Source organism: Lagopus muta, chromosome 14 (assembly GCF_023343835.1).
Source record: "Lagopus muta isolate bLagMut1 chromosome 14, bLagMut1 primary, whole genome shotgun sequence".
In the NCBI taxonomy this organism is placed as follows: Eukaryota; Metazoa; Chordata; class Aves; order Galliformes; family Phasianidae; genus Lagopus; species Lagopus muta.
Genome location: NC_064446.1, coordinates 9,858,474 through 9,875,750, shown reverse-complemented (window position 1 = coordinate 9,875,750; position 17,277 = coordinate 9,858,474). Strand labels below are relative to the sequence as shown.

The window sequence follows — 17,277 nt, the reverse complement described above, 5'->3', positions numbered from 1 at the left end:
GTGTAACCGAGCGGCGGCTCCGCCCCGCCCCGCTCCTGTATAAGCTCGCGCCGGTCGGGGAGGGGGCGGTGCCCGAGTTCGAGTCCCCCGGCCGACTGCTCGCCCGTTGCGCCGCGACCCGCTCGGCCCCGCACCGCCGGGCGGCCCTGCCCCGCCGCGGGTGAGTGAGTGCAGGCGGGACCGCGGCGTGTGGGGAGGAGCGGGGACCGGGGCTGAGTAGTGGGTCGGGGGTGGGAAGCCGGTTTCTTGGGTCAGGGGAAAAGGAGGCTGTGTGGGGCGGGTGGGGCTGGCTGGGGCAGGGGACACCCCGTGGGGCGAAGCTGGAGCGGGGGTCGGGGCGTGGCTGCGCTCCGCGGGACGCGGGGACCCCACAGGACGTGGCTCTGCACATCTTTAGATAGAGGGCACAGCCTCCGCTGGAGGGGGCTTCTGTCTCGCCCCTCCTCTCGAACAGACCCCGGCCCAGTGCTGCCGCAGCCCTCGGAGCGGGGAGCCCCGTCGGGGCTGTGCGGCCGCTCCATGCTGGGGAATGTCTGACACGCAGCCTGCGCCCAGCGAGCAGGGAGCAGCGGGTGTCAGCTTACACGCCTTATATAGCCCGGGCCGGGCTGGGGGGAGCGGGGGCACCGCGGGCTCCGGCCTCGCAGCTTCTCTGCCCCGTCGGGGCACGGGGAGATGTCGCAGAGCCGGGCCTTTGCCTGCCACGTAGGGCTCAGGAGTTTCTCGCGGTTCCCTTTAGGCGAGGTACAGACGCGTGCCCCGTGCCTGGGCCGGCTGACAGCTGTCAGTGTGAGCACGGGGCATCCATTCCTCCTGCCCAGAACCCTGCGGAGATGGGCTCACACCCAGGTACAGCTGCTCGACCAGCTGCTGCTGCAGCCCAGCTGCTGTGCCAGGCGGCTCTGGTGGCAATGTGCTGCTGTGCTGCTCACCAGGCAAAATGCCTGTGGCTGCCATCCCTCTGTGCTGCTGCCTCTGTGCTGCCTGGAACAGCTCCTAGCAGCTCGAGGTTCTGTAACAGTGCTGCAGAGCCCGTCCTGGGCTTGGGATGGTTGAGTCTCACTGTGTGCATTACTCTGGCCCCTCGGCTCCAACACCCCTTAGGAGATGCTGATGGATGTGGGGTGCGTCCCTAACCACGCTGTGGGATGGTCAGGGTGGAGCTCCTGCTGGCAGTGTGACCTGTCTCCTCCTGCCCAGTCCTGCTGGGCCCCCTCCTCGCCTGCTCCCCATGTTGTTCCCATGCAGCATGATGTCAGGATCACACCCTCTTCCATTTTGCAGAGATGGGCGAGATGGAGTCCTATAAGGTGATGCTGAACGGGCCGGCGCCCTGGGGCTTCCGGCTGCAGGGAGGGAAGGACTTCAGCATGCCGCTCTCCATCTCCAGGGTAAGAGGCGCTGAGAGCTGGTATCGCCCACCCTCCTGCTGTCCATGGGTGGGAAGCTGCAGCTGTGTCCAAGCAGCTGAGGCAGAGCTGTACGGGGTATGTGAGCAAGCTGGGCCTTGGAACACTGGTTCTCACTCTGCTCAACCCCCTTAGAGCCACCCAGACCCTTATCAGTTCTGGTTTGGCCAGAGGGAATATGTGCTGGGGGTGTTCCGGGCAGGGAACTGCAGCAGCGATGTGAAATGCTGCGCAGGCTCCTCAGTGTCAAGATGCGGTGGGAGGCAGGGGGGCCTCTTCCGGAGCCAGCCCTGTGCGGGGGCAGCTCTCTGTGCGTGAACTGCGGGACCGGCCTGGTCTGCACTGTGATACCAGGCTCAGTGCCTGGGGACCAGCTTTGTGCAGGCACTGTGCCTGAGACTGCACTCCTACTGGTCCTGGGACAGGTCCCATCCGTAAAGCCAGCCCGCTTCTGAAGCAGGGGCATGTACAAAATGTGCTGCCAGCTGCTTACATCTGGGGCACCTGGTGGGAGCTTTTTGTGTGATGCTTACCCCGGTCGAAGCTGTCTCTTGGGTTTGTGTGGCTCCCCGTCCTTGGGTGGCCTGCACCACGGGTGCTTGCAGCAGCTCCAGCTGCAGAATTGCCTTATAAGCCTTGGAATGTGTCTGCACCGCCCGTGCTGCTGACGCTGGGGCAGCTGGCACAGGGCTGTGGCTCTGAGCACAGCACTGGGCACAGTGTGGGGCCTGCCCCCCGCACTGTGTGCACATCCCAGGCCACGGGTCTCTGCAATACCCACCCCAGGGGCACCGTGCAAGGCTGGAGTCACCCATGCCACTGCCCTGGGGCCGACCAATCTTTGCAAGGAACAGAGACGGCTTCAGCAAGTTTATTCTCTAAAAAATGTTTCTCTTGGCTGCAAGCCAGGGCTTAACAAAGGGTCTGATCAGGCGGTGGAGCCTCTGAGAGCCTGGGGCTGGGGCCTCATGGAGCAGCAGCGACGTGTGTGCAGGCCAGCCCTGCTGCAGGGCCTGGAGAGATGCTGCTGGCAGGGCAGGGCAAGGCTCAACAGGGTCCCAGCACCTTGGCTGCCCAGTGCCAAGGAGGATGCTCCCTTGTGCCTGCCTGCCGCCTCGCTGGTTGACTTGGAGCCCTGGATGGAGGTATCTAGTCAAGGTGGCACTCTGAGGTGTGAGGACAAAGGCCCAGCTGGGCGGAGAGGCAAGGAAGGAAGCTGTGACTGGTGGGGCTGGGCAGGAGCCTCAGCCCACGGTGCAGGAAACGGGAAGGCTGGAGCAGCTCCTGGCTGGAATCTGTTGAGCTGGCACCTGCCGAAGGGCTTTCCTGGCGTGCTTGGGTGCGGCGGCGTGACGCAGCCTGCCATGCTCCCCCCTGCCCAGGCAGCCATGTGAAAACCTCTCCCAGCTCCTACTGCTGCCTTAAACCCATGCTGCTTCCCAGCCCAAGGGGCAGCAAGCTGGGGCTTGCAGGAGTGGCCGGGAGCCGGCCAGAGCTGCTTGCTGCCTCCAGCATCCTTCTGTGCCAGGTAGTGCCAGAGGTACTGCAGGGGATGCTGTGACCCTCTGGGAATGGCAGTGGAGCCGGGGTACCTGGTGCTGTGCTCAGGGCGTGCTGGGCTCTGCGCATAGCCGTGATGCTCGGTGGCAGGGATTTTCCAGCCCTCTGACAGTGCTGGGAATCTGGCTCGCTCCTTTTATGTTCATGTTGAACAGGGCTTGAGGAAATACTTGGTCTGAATCCAAACGCCTCGAGTTGTTCTGTGCTGGAGGAGCAGGAATGGCTGCAGCCTGCCCACGTCTGTCTGTCTGAGTGTCTGTCTGTCAATACCTGAGAGCTGTGTTCAGTGGTGCAGGGGCTAGGGCGCTGCTTATCTCCAGCAGAAATAGGGGTGTCCAGGGGTGGTCCAGGCATATCCCAGCCCCATTGCTGGGCTGGATGAAGGGAACAGACAAGATAGGAGCACAACATAGCTGGAAGATATAGGGGGCTCTCCCCGCCCCTGTGAAGGCTGGGAGCATGCCTGTGGTTTACAGCCCATGGGGTGAGCTGTGGGCTGCATGACAGGCCCTGACTCACCCTGCTCGCTTCCTGCCCCAGGACCTTGGGGCCGGCTCCATGACCTCCTGCTGCAGCTGAGCCAGCACAGCCTCTGCTGCTGGGCATCGCCTCAGAACGCCTGGGCTGTCCCCGGGCCACCTGTAGGGGTGGTGCTGGCACATCTCCCAGCAGTGCTGTGCTGCAGTGTGGTGCCTGGGGCAGGGCTTAGCTGCTACAAGGAAGAGAGGCTCTCTGGGATAACAAACTGGGGAACACAGGGAGCTCTGGGGTTTCCTGCATCAGGCCCAGTGTGTTTGGGCTGCAGTGGCACTGTGCTGCGGGAGCTGCCCGGTAGCGGGGTTAGGAGCTGTTCAGGGTGTGCTCAGTGGCCCACTCCATGGCTCTGGGCACAAGAGCATCGCTCCATTTACTGCTGGTTTCCCTGACACTCTCTGTTCTGCAGCTGACTCCAGGTGGAAAGGCTGCCCAGGCCGGTGTGGGAGTGGGCGACTGGGTGCTGTACATTGATGGGGAGAGCACCAGCGCCATGACGCACATCGAGGCCCAGAACAGGATCCGTGCCTGCGGGGACAGGCTCTGCCTCACTCTGAGCAGGTAGGATGTGTGGATCCTGAGAACTTACGGTGCAGCTGGAACAAAGCTGTGGCCCTGTATCTGTCGCTTCCCCGAGCCCAATGGCCCTGCTGCCATGAGGCAGCATCACTCATCTCCCGCAGCCCTGGCTGGATCTGAGGGCTCTGCACGGCTGGATGGGGCTCATCCCATCTGCGGCAATCCCGGCTTTAAGCCGTCACCTCAGACCGTGGGTTAGTGCTACCTGGTTACAGTTCCTCAGTGTCAGCATGCCAGCCATGATGGATGCTGGGCACGTGCAGATCTGCCTCACTGTGTCCTCTCTTGCAGAGCCCAGAACCACCTGGGGAAGCCACAGAAGGTAGGTGTTGCTCCAGCACTGCTGGCAGCTGCTGAGCCTTGGGCTGGGGGTGGGGAAGTCTCTGAGCTTACTCAGAGGAGCGGACTTTGCTCCTGGGGCCCAAGGGCTTCTTGGGGACCAGGATGTGTTTGGAAGGCTTGCAAATTCCCCGCATGTACAGCAGCTGCAGCACAGCCTTCAGGCCCCATGTTCGCTAGTGCTGGAGCTCGCTCTTGCATGGGGAGGCAGGGCTGGGGCCAGTGGCTCCTAAGCAGAAGCCACTTGCATGCTTTCTGCTTTGTACCTTGGGATGGTTGCGAGCAGTGTGAGTGCATGCAGAGCCCCACCACGGGGCAGTTACTAATCCTCAGGCTGAGTTTGCAGCCTGGTGTCCCTGGGCAGGATGCCCCGCAGAGAGGGGACCTGGCTGGCAGAGCCGCACATGCTGTCAATGCCCATGTGTCACTGCGAGGCTCTGTGGGCAAGAATGGGTCCAGCATTCCCACCTGGCTGCCTGCTGCGCTGCCTGGCCCAGGGCTGCCCCTTGCATGCTGCTTGACGTGTGAGCCCTTGTCTGTGTGTTTTGTCTCGCTCAGGACTCACTCCCCTGCTCTGAGCCCCTGAAATATAACTTCGCTCCCAGCACCGCCCTCAACAAAACAGCTCGGCCCTTCGGGGCCGGCTCGCCTCCGAACCCACGGCCCGGGCTGGTGACGAAACCCGTGACGTACGTGCCCCTGGCGCCCGCCTGCACCCCCCAGCACAATGGGTATGTTGCTGTCCATCCTGCTCTCCAAGAATACCAGGGAGCCCGCTGCCCGGCCCTGCTGCACCTTGCATGCCAGGCACCTGTGGGTGGGAGTGGGCAGTGGTTCCCGTGCTGAGGTGCTGAGACTGAGCACCAGGACTGTCACACGTGGGGACACACACACATGCCTCTTCCTTGCTCGGGGCTGTGTCCTCCTGCACTGGCCTTTGGAAAGCGCTGCAGGGCATGGCACAGCAGCTGGCGCAGGATGCTCACTGCTGTCTCTGCCAGCCCTGCGACAAGGGGCAGGAAGGCTGTGGTTGCTATCAGCAGCACCAGCCCAGGGCCATGACACAATGCTGCCGGGACGTGCAGGACAAAGGGAAGCCATAGAGCCCTGCACAGTGCTGCCCATGCCAGCCCTGAGCCCTGTATGGATGCTCCAGTCTGCACATTGTGTACTCTGCTGCTGTGTGCCCGCCCTGCTGCCGCTCCTGCCCACAGGACCCTGGAGCTGGTCAATGGGGCACATGGCCCTGGCTGTTCTCTGCACCCGGTGGGTGCAGAGTGGGGCTGAGGATGGCATGATCAGATCTGTTGCCCCTGCAGCCCATTGTGCTCTCAGCCATGGGTGAGATGGGCTCGTGTTGCAGGGGCAGGGAAAGTGGTGCAGGCTGTAGGTGAGCTCTGGAAACTTCTTGGGTTCTGTGGGTCTAATTTCACTTTCCTTCTCTTTCTTTCTTTTCTCCCTTTCTCTTTCCCTCTCTCCTACAGGTGCAGAGCCTTGACAAGTCAGTAAGCCTTTTGCCTGCTCTCTCTAGCCTTCCTGCATGCCTCTTGCCCTGTTAGTGGCCCACTGGTGCCCTGTTCTCTGGGCAGGGTTAATTAGCCCAGGGGCTCAGTGTCCCCAGGCTAACAGCTCCTGGCTGCAAGCTGTCCTTAGCCTGAAATGCAAGTGCTGCTGACTGCAAGGGTGTCAGGGTGTCCTTACACCAGGTCCCTCTCCAACACAAGAAAGGCTGTGCTATGCACCCTTCTGTCAGCATCACTGGTGCTTATTGGGCACCATGCAGTTCACCTGTGTGTGATTTGGATCTTGGCTTATCCTTGCCCCATTCTTTCTCCTCCTGGCCTTTAGGGCTGGGCTCAAACTGCAGAGATGGGAAATCTGTCCTGAGAAGACATCCTTAATGGCCCCTTCCTTTGCTGATGGTTTGGGGTGGGGAGGAGGACAACGTATGATGTGTCAAATGTGTGCTGTCGTGCTACTGCTGTGAGCTTGAAGAGATGTGGGATGGCCCCAGGGGGGATGCTGTGGGGATCCCTGTGGGTCTGTGGGGCAGTGGTGTGTGCCGGTCCCTGTGCCACCAGGCAGGGGCAGGACAGTGCTGGCTGAGCACCTGCCCCTGTTGCTCATAGGAAACCACAGGAGCACCCCAGTTCCCCCAAATATGACCCCAGCAAGTTGCATCTGATCGAGGATTCTGAGGACTGGCAGCCCCGCAACACCAGCACCCAGTCCCGTTCCTTCCTCAAACTGGCCCAGCTGACGGGCACAGACAGCTGTAAGTCCCTGCGGGTCTGGGGCTGCCTGCGGGTTCCTGGAGTCAACCTGGCTGTGGGGTGAGGTGGTGGCGCTCTGACTGCAGTGGCCCTGTGTGTGGCATGGGCCATTTGGGGGCATACAGTGGTGCCCGGGGTGCTGGTATGGGGGAAGCAGGGAGGGTTGCCCAGTTCTCATCCCTTCGCACTGTGTGGGGCCGTGCTGCCGCCGACTGACTCTGTCTCCTCCTTTCTCCCTGCTGCACTCAGTTGAGGACCACGAGGACGAGCTGGTTAGGAAGCCCAGGTAAGGGGCGGCACAGGGTGTACCACGGCTCCTGGCTATGGTGCTGCAGGGATGGGGCTCAACCCCTCCTGTTGGCCTCACACTCATGGCTGGTGGCGAGTGCAGCTCCTGTCCTCTGCTGTCCTGTCCTGTCACCTCCTGTTCCCTGTCCCTCTCTGTCCTCTCACTCTCTCTAGAGCTGAGGTATTCATGGAGCTGCAGCACCTGCACTGCTCTCGCCTCTGTGATGGGCACCGCCAGCACTGGGCCACAGCTGTGTCCGTCCTGTTACGAGGGTCCTGCCTGGGCACTGTGCTGCTGCTGTCCCCAGTCTGGGCATCCCCTGCAGGACCCTGGGCACTGCTGGCACTGGGGAGGCCAAGCTGCAGACACAGCGGGTTGATGGGGCCTGCTGGCACTGGTGTGGCCTGACTACTGCTGTTGGGAGGTACTGGGCTTTATTTGGGCCTTGGGTACAAGGTGCTGTGACTGTGGTGTGGGGCTGGAGGGGAGCTGGACTGGTATGAATGCTGCTGCATCACTATGGGGCTGGAGATAAGCCATGGGAGATGCTCCATGCTGTGTGCTGGTGATTCACCCTTGCGTCGCCATTTTCTCGCCGCCACAGGGGTCCCCGTGTGTCATTTTGGGGTACAGAGGAGGAGTGGTGAGTGCTGGGCCGTTACAGGGGGTTCATGTGGGTTCTGCCCTGTGCTGGCAGCTGGACAGGACCAGGTCCATGGTGCCAGCTGAGCGCCTGCCCCTGTTGCTCACAGGCAGTCCATGCACCCCCCCGGCACCCCCACGTGTGACCCGGGCAAGCTGCGGCTGATGGAGGACGCTGAGGACTGGCAGCCCCGCACCGGCACCTCCCAGTCCCGCTCCTTCCGCAAACTGGCCCGGCTGACGGGCACTGATGGCCGTAAGTCCCTGCCGCTGCCTGCAGCTGCCTGCTGTTGTGGGTCGAGGGGCACGGGGCCGTGGCCGTGGTGACCCCACGTTATCCCTGTGTTTGGTGCAGGCTGAGTGGGGCTGTGGGAGCCCCGAGTGTGCTGTGGGCCGTGCGGGCACACGGTGGTGCCCGGGGTGCTGGTGTGGGGAAGCAGAGAGGGGTGCCGGTCCTCATAACTTGTGCTGTGTGGGGCCGTGCTGCCGCCGACTGACTTTGTCTCCTCCTTTCTCCCTTCTGCACTCAGTTGAGGACCACGAGGATGAGCTGGTTAGGAAGCCCAGGTAAGGAGCAGGCAGCTCCTCTCCTCTGCTGTCCTGTCCTGTCACCTCCTGCTCTCTGTCCCTCTCTGTCCTTTCCCTCTTTTGAGAGCTGAGGTGGTCACAGAGCCTCAGCACCTCTGTGCTGAGCCACAGCTGTAGCCATCTCATTTTGATGGTCCTTCCCCAGGCACTGCAGACAGTGTGCCCTGATGCTGGGCTGTCCCTGGCAGGACCCTGGGGACTGCTGGTGCTGGGGAAGTTGAACTGTACCACAGCATCCCAGACACGGCACGTTGGTTGGGTCTGGTGGCATTGGCACAGGCTGAGTGGGGATGTTGGGGGGTGTGCAGCAGCACTGGAAGCTCAGCCCATGGGGCTTTTTAGTGGCTTTTACGGAGCAAATGTTGCCAGCATTGTTGTTGGGCTCAGAGGTCGGTGGGGCTGAGCTGTAGGAAATGCCACGTACCAGTGATTTACCATTGTGCCGCCATTTTCTTGCACTGCAGAGATGCCCGTGCGTCCTTCTGTGGTACAGAGGAGCAGCGGTGAGTGTTGTGCTGTGGCTGGGGTTGGTGTGTGTTGGGCATTCAGACAGTGCTGCCCCATGCTGGCAGCTGAGCAGGGCCAGGCTCAGGTCAGTGCCAGCTGAGTGCCTGCCCCTGACACTTACAGGCAGCCCCCGCCCCACGTGGAGCCCCCCACAACCCCTGCGTGTGACCCGGGCAAGCTGCGGATGATGGAGGATGCTGAGGGCTGGCAGCCCCGCACCGGCACCTCCCAGTCCCGCTCCTTCCGCAAACTGGCCCGGCTGACGGGCACTGATGGCCGTAAGTCCCTGTGGGTCTGGGGCTGTCTGGAGCTTCTTGAAGTTGCGGGTTGAATTGATTCCAGGCTGTGGCTGTGATGGCCCCACGTTATCCTTGCATACAGTGTGGGTCCGTGGAAGCCCTGAGTGTGCCATGGGCCGTGTGTGGACATAGAGTGGTGCCTGGGGTGCTGGTGTGGGGGAAGCAGGAAGGGGTGCCTGGTCCTCATCCCTTTGTGCTGTGTGCTGCTGCCGACTGACTCTGTCTCCTCCTTTCTCCCCACTGCACTCAGTTGAGGACCACGAGGACGAGCTGGTTAGGAAGCCCAGGTAAGGAGCAGGCAGCTCCTCTCCTCTGCTGTCCTGTACTGTCCTGTCACCTTCTGCTCTCTGTCCCTCTCTGTCCTTTCTACTCATTGTGATGGTCCTGCCTGGGCATCACACTGGTACTATCCCCTGCTGCTTTGCCCTGATGCTGGAATGTCCCCAGTCTGGGTGTCCCTGGCAGGACCCTGGGCATTGCTGGCATCAGGGAGGTGGCACTGCACCACGGCATCCCAGACACAGTGGGTTACTGGGGTCTGGTGGCAATGGCAAAGCCAGGGCAGCACTGGGACCTCATGCAAGGGAGCCTGTGGGGCTTTGTGGTGGCTAATTAGGTCCAAGTGCTGCCAGCATCTTCACTGGGGTCAGGCATCTGTGGAGCTGGGGGTCAGCTCTGCGGAGTTCTCCACAGCGTGCCAGTGATTTACCATTGTGCCACCATTTCCTTGCACCATAGGGATGCCCGCGGGTCGTTCTGTGGTACAGAGGAGCAGTGGTGAGTGCTGGGCTGTGGCAGGGGTTGGCATGTGCTGGGCCCTCGGGCAGTGCTGCCCCATGCCGCTGGGTGGGCAGCACAGGGTCAGGTCCGTGCCAGCTAGCTCCTGCCCCTGTCACTCACAGGCAGCCCCCGCCCCACGTGGAGCCCCCCACAACCCCTGCGTGTGACCCGGGCAAGTTGCGTCTGTTCGAGGATGCAGAGGACTGGCAGCCCCGCACCGGCACCTCCCAGTCCCGCTCCTTCCGCAAACTGGCCCGGCTGACGGGCACTGATGGCCGTAAGTCCCTGTGGGTACCAGAGATGGCTCCGGCTGTGGGTTGAGGTAGCACCTGGTTGTGGCCGTGGCAGCCCCTTCTTGTTCCTGTGTTTGCTATCTGTGGGCTGTGGTGGTGCCTGGGGCATTGGTTTTGGGGTTGAGAGGGAGTGGGTGCCCGGTCCTCATTCCTTTATGCTGTGTGGGGCTGCGCTGCCACGGACTGACTCTGTCTCCTCCTTTCTCCCTGCTGTGCTCAGTGGAAGAGGTGTTTGTTAAGAATCCCAGGTAAGGGACTGTGAGGCGCAGCATGAGCTCTGGGCTGCATGTCCTGGGTAGGGCTGTGGGCACTGCTGGCACTGAGCTGGGGCAGTTGAGCTGTGCTTTTAGGACGAACAGGAGTGTGGTGGCAATGGCAGACCTCGCTGTGGGTGTCGGAAGGCACTGGGCAGCGCTGTAACAGGGTGCTGAAACCCAGGGGGCTGCAGGGGCCAGACAGAGCTGCTGCATGCTGCTGGTTGCTCTGTGGGGCTGGGCTGTGTGAGGAAAGGAGCGGGGACTATGGGGGAAGGCTGTAACCCTCTGAGCTGGGACAGCATCTGAGTGCTCCTGCTGGGGGCAGCTCTCCTGCCTTCCCCTTCTGCAAACCCTCCTGCTTTGGATCAGTGTGTGAGTGCTGGAGCTGGGCAGCTGCCTGGGAGTACTGCTGTTGTGACCAGGGGCTGGGGATAAGGCACAGGGAACACTATACCAAGTGCCAGAGATTCACCATTGTGCTGCCATTTTGTCACTGCAGCAGGGATGCCCGCGGGTCGTTCTGTGGTACAGAGGAGCAGTGGTGAGTGCCGGGCTGTGGCAGTAGTCAGTGTGGGCCAGGGCCTTGGCCACGGCTGCCCCGTGCTGGCAGCTGGACAGGGTCAGGTCCACGTTGGTGCCAGCTGAGTGCCTGCCTGTCACTCACAGGCAGCCCCCGCCCCACGTGGAGCCCCCCACAACCCCTGCGTGTGACCCGGGCAAGCTGCGTCTGTTCGAGGACGCTGAGGACTGGCAGCCCCGCACCGGCACCTCCCAGTCCCGCTCCTTCCGCAAACTGGCCCGGCTGACGGGCACTGATGGCCGTAAGTCCCTGCCGCTGCCTGCAGCTGCCTGCTGTTGTGGGTTGAGGGGCACGGGGCCGTGGCCGTGGTGGCCCCACGTTATCCCTGTGTTTGGTGCAGGCTGAGTGGGGCTGTGGGAGCCCCGAGTGTGCTGTGGGCCGTGCGGGCACACGGTGGTGCCCGGGGTGCTGGTGTGGGGAAGCAGAGAGGGGTGCCGGTCCTCATAACTTGTGCTGTGTGGGGCCGTGCAGCCGCCGACTGACTCTGTCTCCTCCTTTCTCCCTTCTGCACTCAGTTGAGGATCGCGAGGATGAGCTGGTTAGGAAGCCCAGGTAAGGAGCAGGCAGCTCCTCTCCTCTGCTGTCCTGTCCTGTCGCCTCCTGCTCTCTGTCCCTCTCTGTCCTTTCCTTCTTTTGAGAGCTGAGGTGATCATGGAGCCTCAGCACCTGTGCTGAACTCACCTCTGCAATGGGCACCGCTGGCACTGGGCCACAGCTGTGACCATCTCATTGTGAGGGTCCTGCACGTTGGTTCTGTCCCCGGCCACTGTGCCCTGGTGCCGGGCTGTCCCCAGTATGGGTGACCCTGGCAGGACCCTGGGCACTGCTAGCGGTAGGGAGGCTGCACTGCACTTCGGTGTCCTGACACAAAGAGTCAGTGGTGCCTGGTGGCATTGGCACAGCCTGGCTGTGGGCATCAGGAGATCCAGGACAGCGCCGACACCTCAGCATGAGGGGCAGCAGTGCTGGGGTGGGACTGCAGGGGAGCTGGGAGCTGGAGGAAGCAAATTTTGCTGGCATAACCGTGGGGCTGGGGACAAGCTGTGGGGAATGCTCCGTGCTGTGTGCCTGTGATTTATCCTTGTGCCGCCGTTTTCTCTACACCGCAGAAGTCCCCACGTATCGTACTGTGGTTCGGAGGAGCCGCGGTGAGTCTGTGGCGGAGGGCTGGGCATACGAAGCCCTCGGGCAGTTCTGCCATCGGGGCAGGGCCAGGGTCAGGTCAGTGCCAGCTGAGTGCCTGCCTGTCAATCGCAGGCAGCCCCTGCCCCACGTGGAGCCCCCCACAACCCCTGCGTGTGACCCGGGCAAGTTGCGTCTGTTCGAGGATGCAGAGGACTGGCAGCCCCGCACCGGCACCTCCCAGTCCCGCTCCTTCCGCAAACTGGCCCGGCTGACGGGCACTGATGGCCGTAAGTCCCTGTGTGTCTGGGGCTGCCTGGAGCTGCCTGCTGTTGTGGGTTGAGGTGGCACCGGGCCGTGATGTTCCTGTGCTGTTTGTGTGTTGGCTGTGTGTGTGTGGTGCCCGGGGTGCTGGTGTGGGGGAAGCAGGGAGGGCTGCCCACTTCTCGTCCCTTCGTGCCGTGTGGGGCCGTGCTGCCGCCAACTGATCCTGTCTCCTCCTTTCTTCCCGCTGCATTCAGTGGAAGATGATGATGTATTTATTAAAAAGCCCAGGTAAGGGGGGTGCAAGCATAGATTCCTGGACTGTGTGTCCAGGCCTTTGGGCACTGCTGGCACTGCGCTGGGGTGGTTGAGCTGCACTGTGGTCTCTTGGGCAGCTGGGGTGAGGAGGAGTGTGCTGGCACTGGCAGACCCTGCTGGGGGTGTTGGGAGGTGCTGTGCATCTTTTAGAGATCAGTGGGTGAGCTCCTGAGGCTCGAGGCCCTGCATGGAAGCAAGGAAGGACACAGGCTAGGGCTGTGGCACAGCTTTGCCTTTCCACCATCCCTCCTGCCTTCGTGCCGTGACCAGATCTGCCTGGTTTGCTCTGTTGCAGTTAAACACTTGTGTTTTTATAGCTAGCTCCTTCTTGTCCTTGCCCTCAAGAGGCACAAAGGCACTGGCTTTCCATCTGACACTGTCCTTGCTCCTCTGGGTGCTGCTTGCCCTGGCTTCTTATAAGTCCAGTGCTGGCAGGGTGCAGGGGGGGGCACAGACTTTGCCCCCTGTTGTACCAACCCATCCCTGCTCTTCCTGGCTCTGCTGGAGCTGGCCCAGGGCTCCCCACACTACCAGATGCTGTGTGTGAGGTGGAGGTGTGCCTGGACACTGTCACACTGGAGCAAGTAGTATTGTGTGTGATGCCCCAAGTCCTTGGCCAGCCCACAGCACCTCAGCATTAGGGCACAGCGGTCCTGTGCTCCCACCCTGCTGGGTGCCACAGACCTGGGGATGCTGTGGGGCTGAAGGCGCTTGGCTCGATGCCCAGCACCAAACTAGCTACTGGCTGGGCATGTGGACTTGGCCAGCTCCTGGCTGCAGAATGGGGGTCCTGCCTGCATGCACAAGCCAGCCTGCGTCCTGGGGGTGAGTGTGGCCAGCAGGATTAACTGGTTGTTTTGCAGCCAGGTCTCCGTACCGGACCCGTCCCCGGGAGCAGCAATGAAGACAGAACCAGGATTGGGTGAGAAAAAATGTTTTCTCTGAGTTTGGGGCAAGGGGAGTGGGGATATGGGTAGGATTGGTTTTGGTGGATGCATCTTGCTTACCAATGGATACAAAGGGCTTGGGAACATCATTCAAGAAGCTTCTGTTTATGCAGCCTCCAGGACCCCTGCTGCCACCCCTGGCCCTACCAGCCGCCCACCCTGGGCTGTGGACCCCTCATTTGCTGAGCGCTACGCCCCAGACAAGACAAGCACAGTGCTGAGCAAGCACAGCCAGCCGGCCACCCCGACCCCCATGCAGAACCGCAGCTCCATCGTGCAGGCAGCTCAGCAGGCACCTGAGGGCCCCGGCCGCACCCCCCTCTGCTACAAGTGCAACAAGATCATCAGGTGAGCCCTGGCCTCTGCAGCCCTGCTGTCATCCTGGGCACTGCCAGGCCCCGCTGTGGCTGATGCGGCTCTGTTCCACCACAGAGGACGCTACCTCGTGGCACTGGGACATTATTACCACCCCGAGGAGTTCACCTGCTGCCAATGCAGGAAGGTGCTGGATGAGGGTGGTTTCTTCGAGGAAAAGGGCTCCATCTTCTGCCCCAAGTGCTACGACACGCGCTATGCACCCAGCTGTGCTAAGTGCAAGAAGAAGATCACTGGGGTGAGTGTCCCTCAGCCTGCCTGCACCTCCCATCCCTGCGCCCTGCTTACCCGTGTGTCCCCAGCTCTGTCCCTTCTCGTCCTGCCGCAGGGATCTCCTGTTCCTTTCAGCCTTCTGTGGGGGTTCCCTGTGGTGTGGGGTGCTCCCTCCTGGCTGATTGCAGTTCTCTTCCAGGAGGTCATGCATGCGCTGAAGATGACCTGGCACGTGCAGTGCTTCACCTGCGCAGCCTGCAAAACTCCCATCCGCAACCGTGCCTTCTACATGGAGGAGGGACAGCCCTACTGTGAGAGAGGTAGGACCAGGGGAGGACCCACGTCACCCCACGCAGCCCCGGGGTACTGCCCACTGGTAGGACCGAGGGTTGAATTGCTGTGGAGCTCTCCCCAGGATTCAGGGAAGGGAGGGGACCCCCGTGAAACTTCCATTCCTATCCTCCCTGGTGCTGGATGGTGCCATTGCTGGCGTGTTGCCATGGTGATGATGGATGATTTACATCAAATACGAATGCTGCATCCTGGCTGGGGAGATTCACTTCTTCCCTGTGGCCCAGTGGTGGCAAGGTCCACCCTTCCCCATGTGCCCAGTGCTTTCGTGTGCTTCAAGTCCTGGAAGCAAGTTGTCCCGGGGGTGTGCTGCAGCCCTGCTGCACAGGAATGAGGGGTTGCAGTCTTGGAGGAACCACTGACCTGTGCTCTGCCTATGCTCGCAGACTATGAGAAGATGTTTGGCACCAAGTGTCGTGGCTGTGACTTCAAGATTGATGCTGGGGACCGGTTCCTGGAGGCGCTGGGCTTCAGCTGGCATGACACTTGCTTCGTCTGCGCGGTGAGCCATGTGCCTACCTGCTTCCCCCTGCTGTGAGCTGTGTCTCACATGGGGTGCATGCTGCCGTTTCCCCACCAGGTTTTCAGGTTTTCCCCACCTGGCTCTGTCCTGGTGGCTCAGCCTGTTGATCCCTGACATCTGTTCTGGGCTGATGGCTAGGGCTCAGCATGGGAGGGGATGTTGGAGGCTGGCTCAGCCCTCCTGACTGCCTGTGTTCTCCTCCCCAGATCTGCCAGACCAATCTGGAAGGGAAGACATTCTACTCCAAGAAGGACAAGCCGCTGTGCAAGAGCCATGCTTTCTCCCACGTGTGAGGGGCAAGAGTTCAGCTGTGCCCATGCATGCCCCTGCTCCTGCATGCTCCTTTCCCACCCCTTCCCCTGACCCAGGGAGCCAGGCTGAGGCTTCACCCCTTCCCCTTGCTCCTGACTCTTTCCTGGCAACTCCTGGCCGGGCCCTGGCAGAATCAGCACTAGCCCCTTCCATCTGGCTGGCTTCTTTTGTGCCCCCCTAGCTGACACAGGAGCCTGGGGAAGGGGATGCCACATAGGTCTCCTGCCCTGAGGCTGCACAGCACAATGCTTGTGCTGAGGCTGTGGCTGGGGAGGGTCTGGTTGCAGCAGAGCTGCTCCTTTGCTTTGATGGGGCCCAGCTGCCTTGGCACTCAGCACCAGGGCAGGGATGCTCCTAGCCCCCAGCCCCTGCCAAACTCTTCCCTCACCTCCCCAGCTTCATACTCAGCGCATGGGACTTGAGCACTGGCTCTTCTCCCCCTGCCCACAGTGACCCCACAGCCCAGCAGACTGCTGCCGTGGTTTCCTACCCAGCCCCACATGGCTGCATGCCATGGGGCTGGGGGGGCCGTGGGGCTGTCTAGTGGCAGCACCACCGTGCCATGGAGCAGGACTGTGTGCCATGCCTGCCCTGGCTGTGGGCTGGGAGTGCACACCAGCCTCTGGCTAATGGGTTCCCATCAGGCTTGAAAACTGCTTCCTACCAAAGAGCGTGTGCCACCGCTATCCCAGCACTGTAAATGCCTCTCCCAAACCCCCACCCTCCGGTTGGGCTGCATTTGATGTAGCCACGGTGCTTTTAGTGCCTTGAATAAACACTTTTTTGCGAGTGCCCGCTGTTTGGGGACTGTGGTTTTGCCTGAGCGTGGTGTGGTGGGGCCAGGAAGGTCACACGTGGCCCTCACCCTGCTCCTGCCTGGAGCTCTGCCCTGTGGCCTGACTCAGCTCCACCGAGCTGCTAGGGAAAGCTTTGTTTCCTGGGGTTTCTCCTCCTTTGGCCCCTGGCAGAACCCGTGCCCCTGGGTTGCCCTTGCCTGGTTTCAGCAAGCAGAGAGCAGGGAGGCAGTAATTAATCCAGGCGGCAGAGCAACAACAGCGCTGAGCAGGAGATGGTGCTGAGCTGCGACCCCACAAGGGCATCCCCACTTACCCAGCGTTGTCCCTGTGTCCCTGCCGTGCCTTAGCGCCCATGCAGGGGTCGAGTCACCGGCACGAGCAGCTCGAGCACAGCGGTTCTGGCCGTGCTTCGGCGTAGCGCAGCCAACCGTCCGCCCGTTAGCACAGCTGCTGTCCCGAAGGACGGGCGCGAGGCACCGCCGCCCTGGAGCGGGCTCCGGAGCAGTGCATGTGGGGACGGTAATAAAGTGATGAGCAACGGTAAGGAAAATCGCCTCGCTCATCCGCTGGAACGTTCTGCTGGGGGCAGGAGCCGGAACCCGAGCTCGCCCTTCTGCAGGTGGTGAATCCCCCCCGCACCCGGCGGCGCTTCTGTCCTTCCGCCACCCCGCCGCCTCCCGCTCCTTCCTGACGGCCCCCGCCCTCACCGCGCACAGGAAGGAGGGTCGCGGGTGGGCTGCGGAGGTGGAGCCCGGGGAGGGGCCGCGCCGCTCCGCTCCGAGAACAAAGCCCCGCGGCTCCGCGGCTCCCCGCGCCGCCCCCACCCCCACCCCGAGGCAGCCGAGCCGCTCGCGGGGCGGCCCCGGCCGGCAGCTGCTCGACAGCTGCTGCCCAGCTCCCGCAGCCTCGCAGGGCGGCTCCGGCTCGGGAAGTGCTGCGAGCAGGGCGTGGGCAGGGAGCAGCGCTGCGTCCCGCTGCGCTTAGGGGCGCGGGCTGCGCCCACGGGCACGGTGCCCTGACCTGCAGGGACCCCGTAGTTCCCTGCTCGGGCTTCTGCGAGCACGGCTCCTGCCTGGGATGGGGACGTGGGACGGGCAGCGTGAGGCCGTGTCTGTCCCTCGCAGGA

The 17,277-nt window shown here is 62.3% G+C and overlaps 1 protein-coding gene across 23 annotated transcripts; it reads left to right on the top strand.

Annotated features, from left to right (window-relative positions):
* The first annotated feature begins 33 nt into the window (after window positions 1-33).
* PDLIM7 (PDZ and LIM domain 7) lies at window positions 34-16,146 on the top strand. Of its 23 annotated transcripts, none has more exons than XM_048960357.1 (28): window positions 34-160; window positions 1,285-1,391; window positions 3,913-4,064; window positions 4,374-4,404; window positions 5,906-5,922; window positions 6,551-6,696; window positions 6,944-6,980; window positions 7,588-7,626; window positions 7,736-7,881; window positions 8,156-8,192; window positions 8,678-8,716; window positions 8,844-8,998; window positions 9,270-9,306; window positions 9,758-9,796; window positions 9,922-10,076; window positions 10,313-10,340; window positions 10,849-10,890; window positions 11,016-11,170; window positions 11,445-11,481; window positions 12,039-12,077; window positions 12,187-12,341; window positions 12,573-12,606; window positions 13,497-13,555; window positions 13,694-13,928; window positions 14,013-14,193; window positions 14,368-14,488; window positions 14,906-15,021; window positions 15,249-16,146. In XM_048960357.1, exons 2-28 carry the CDS (start codon window positions 1,287-1,289, stop codon window positions 15,333-15,335), a joined length of 2,424 nt encoding a protein of 807 aa, XP_048816314.1. In that variant the 5' UTR covers window positions 34-160; window positions 1,285-1,286; the 3' UTR covers window positions 15,336-16,146. The 23 variants fall into 23 exon arrangements, with proteins under 23 accessions (XP_048816314.1, XP_048816313.1, XP_048816320.1 ...); XM_048960356.1 differs by lacking the exon at window positions 5,906-5,922 and adding an exon at window positions 4,980-5,152; XM_048960363.1 differs by lacking the exons at window positions 5,906-5,922; window positions 8,156-8,192; window positions 8,678-8,716; window positions 8,844-8,998 and adding an exon at window positions 4,980-5,152.
* Window positions 16,147-17,277: the final 1,131 nt, after the last annotated feature.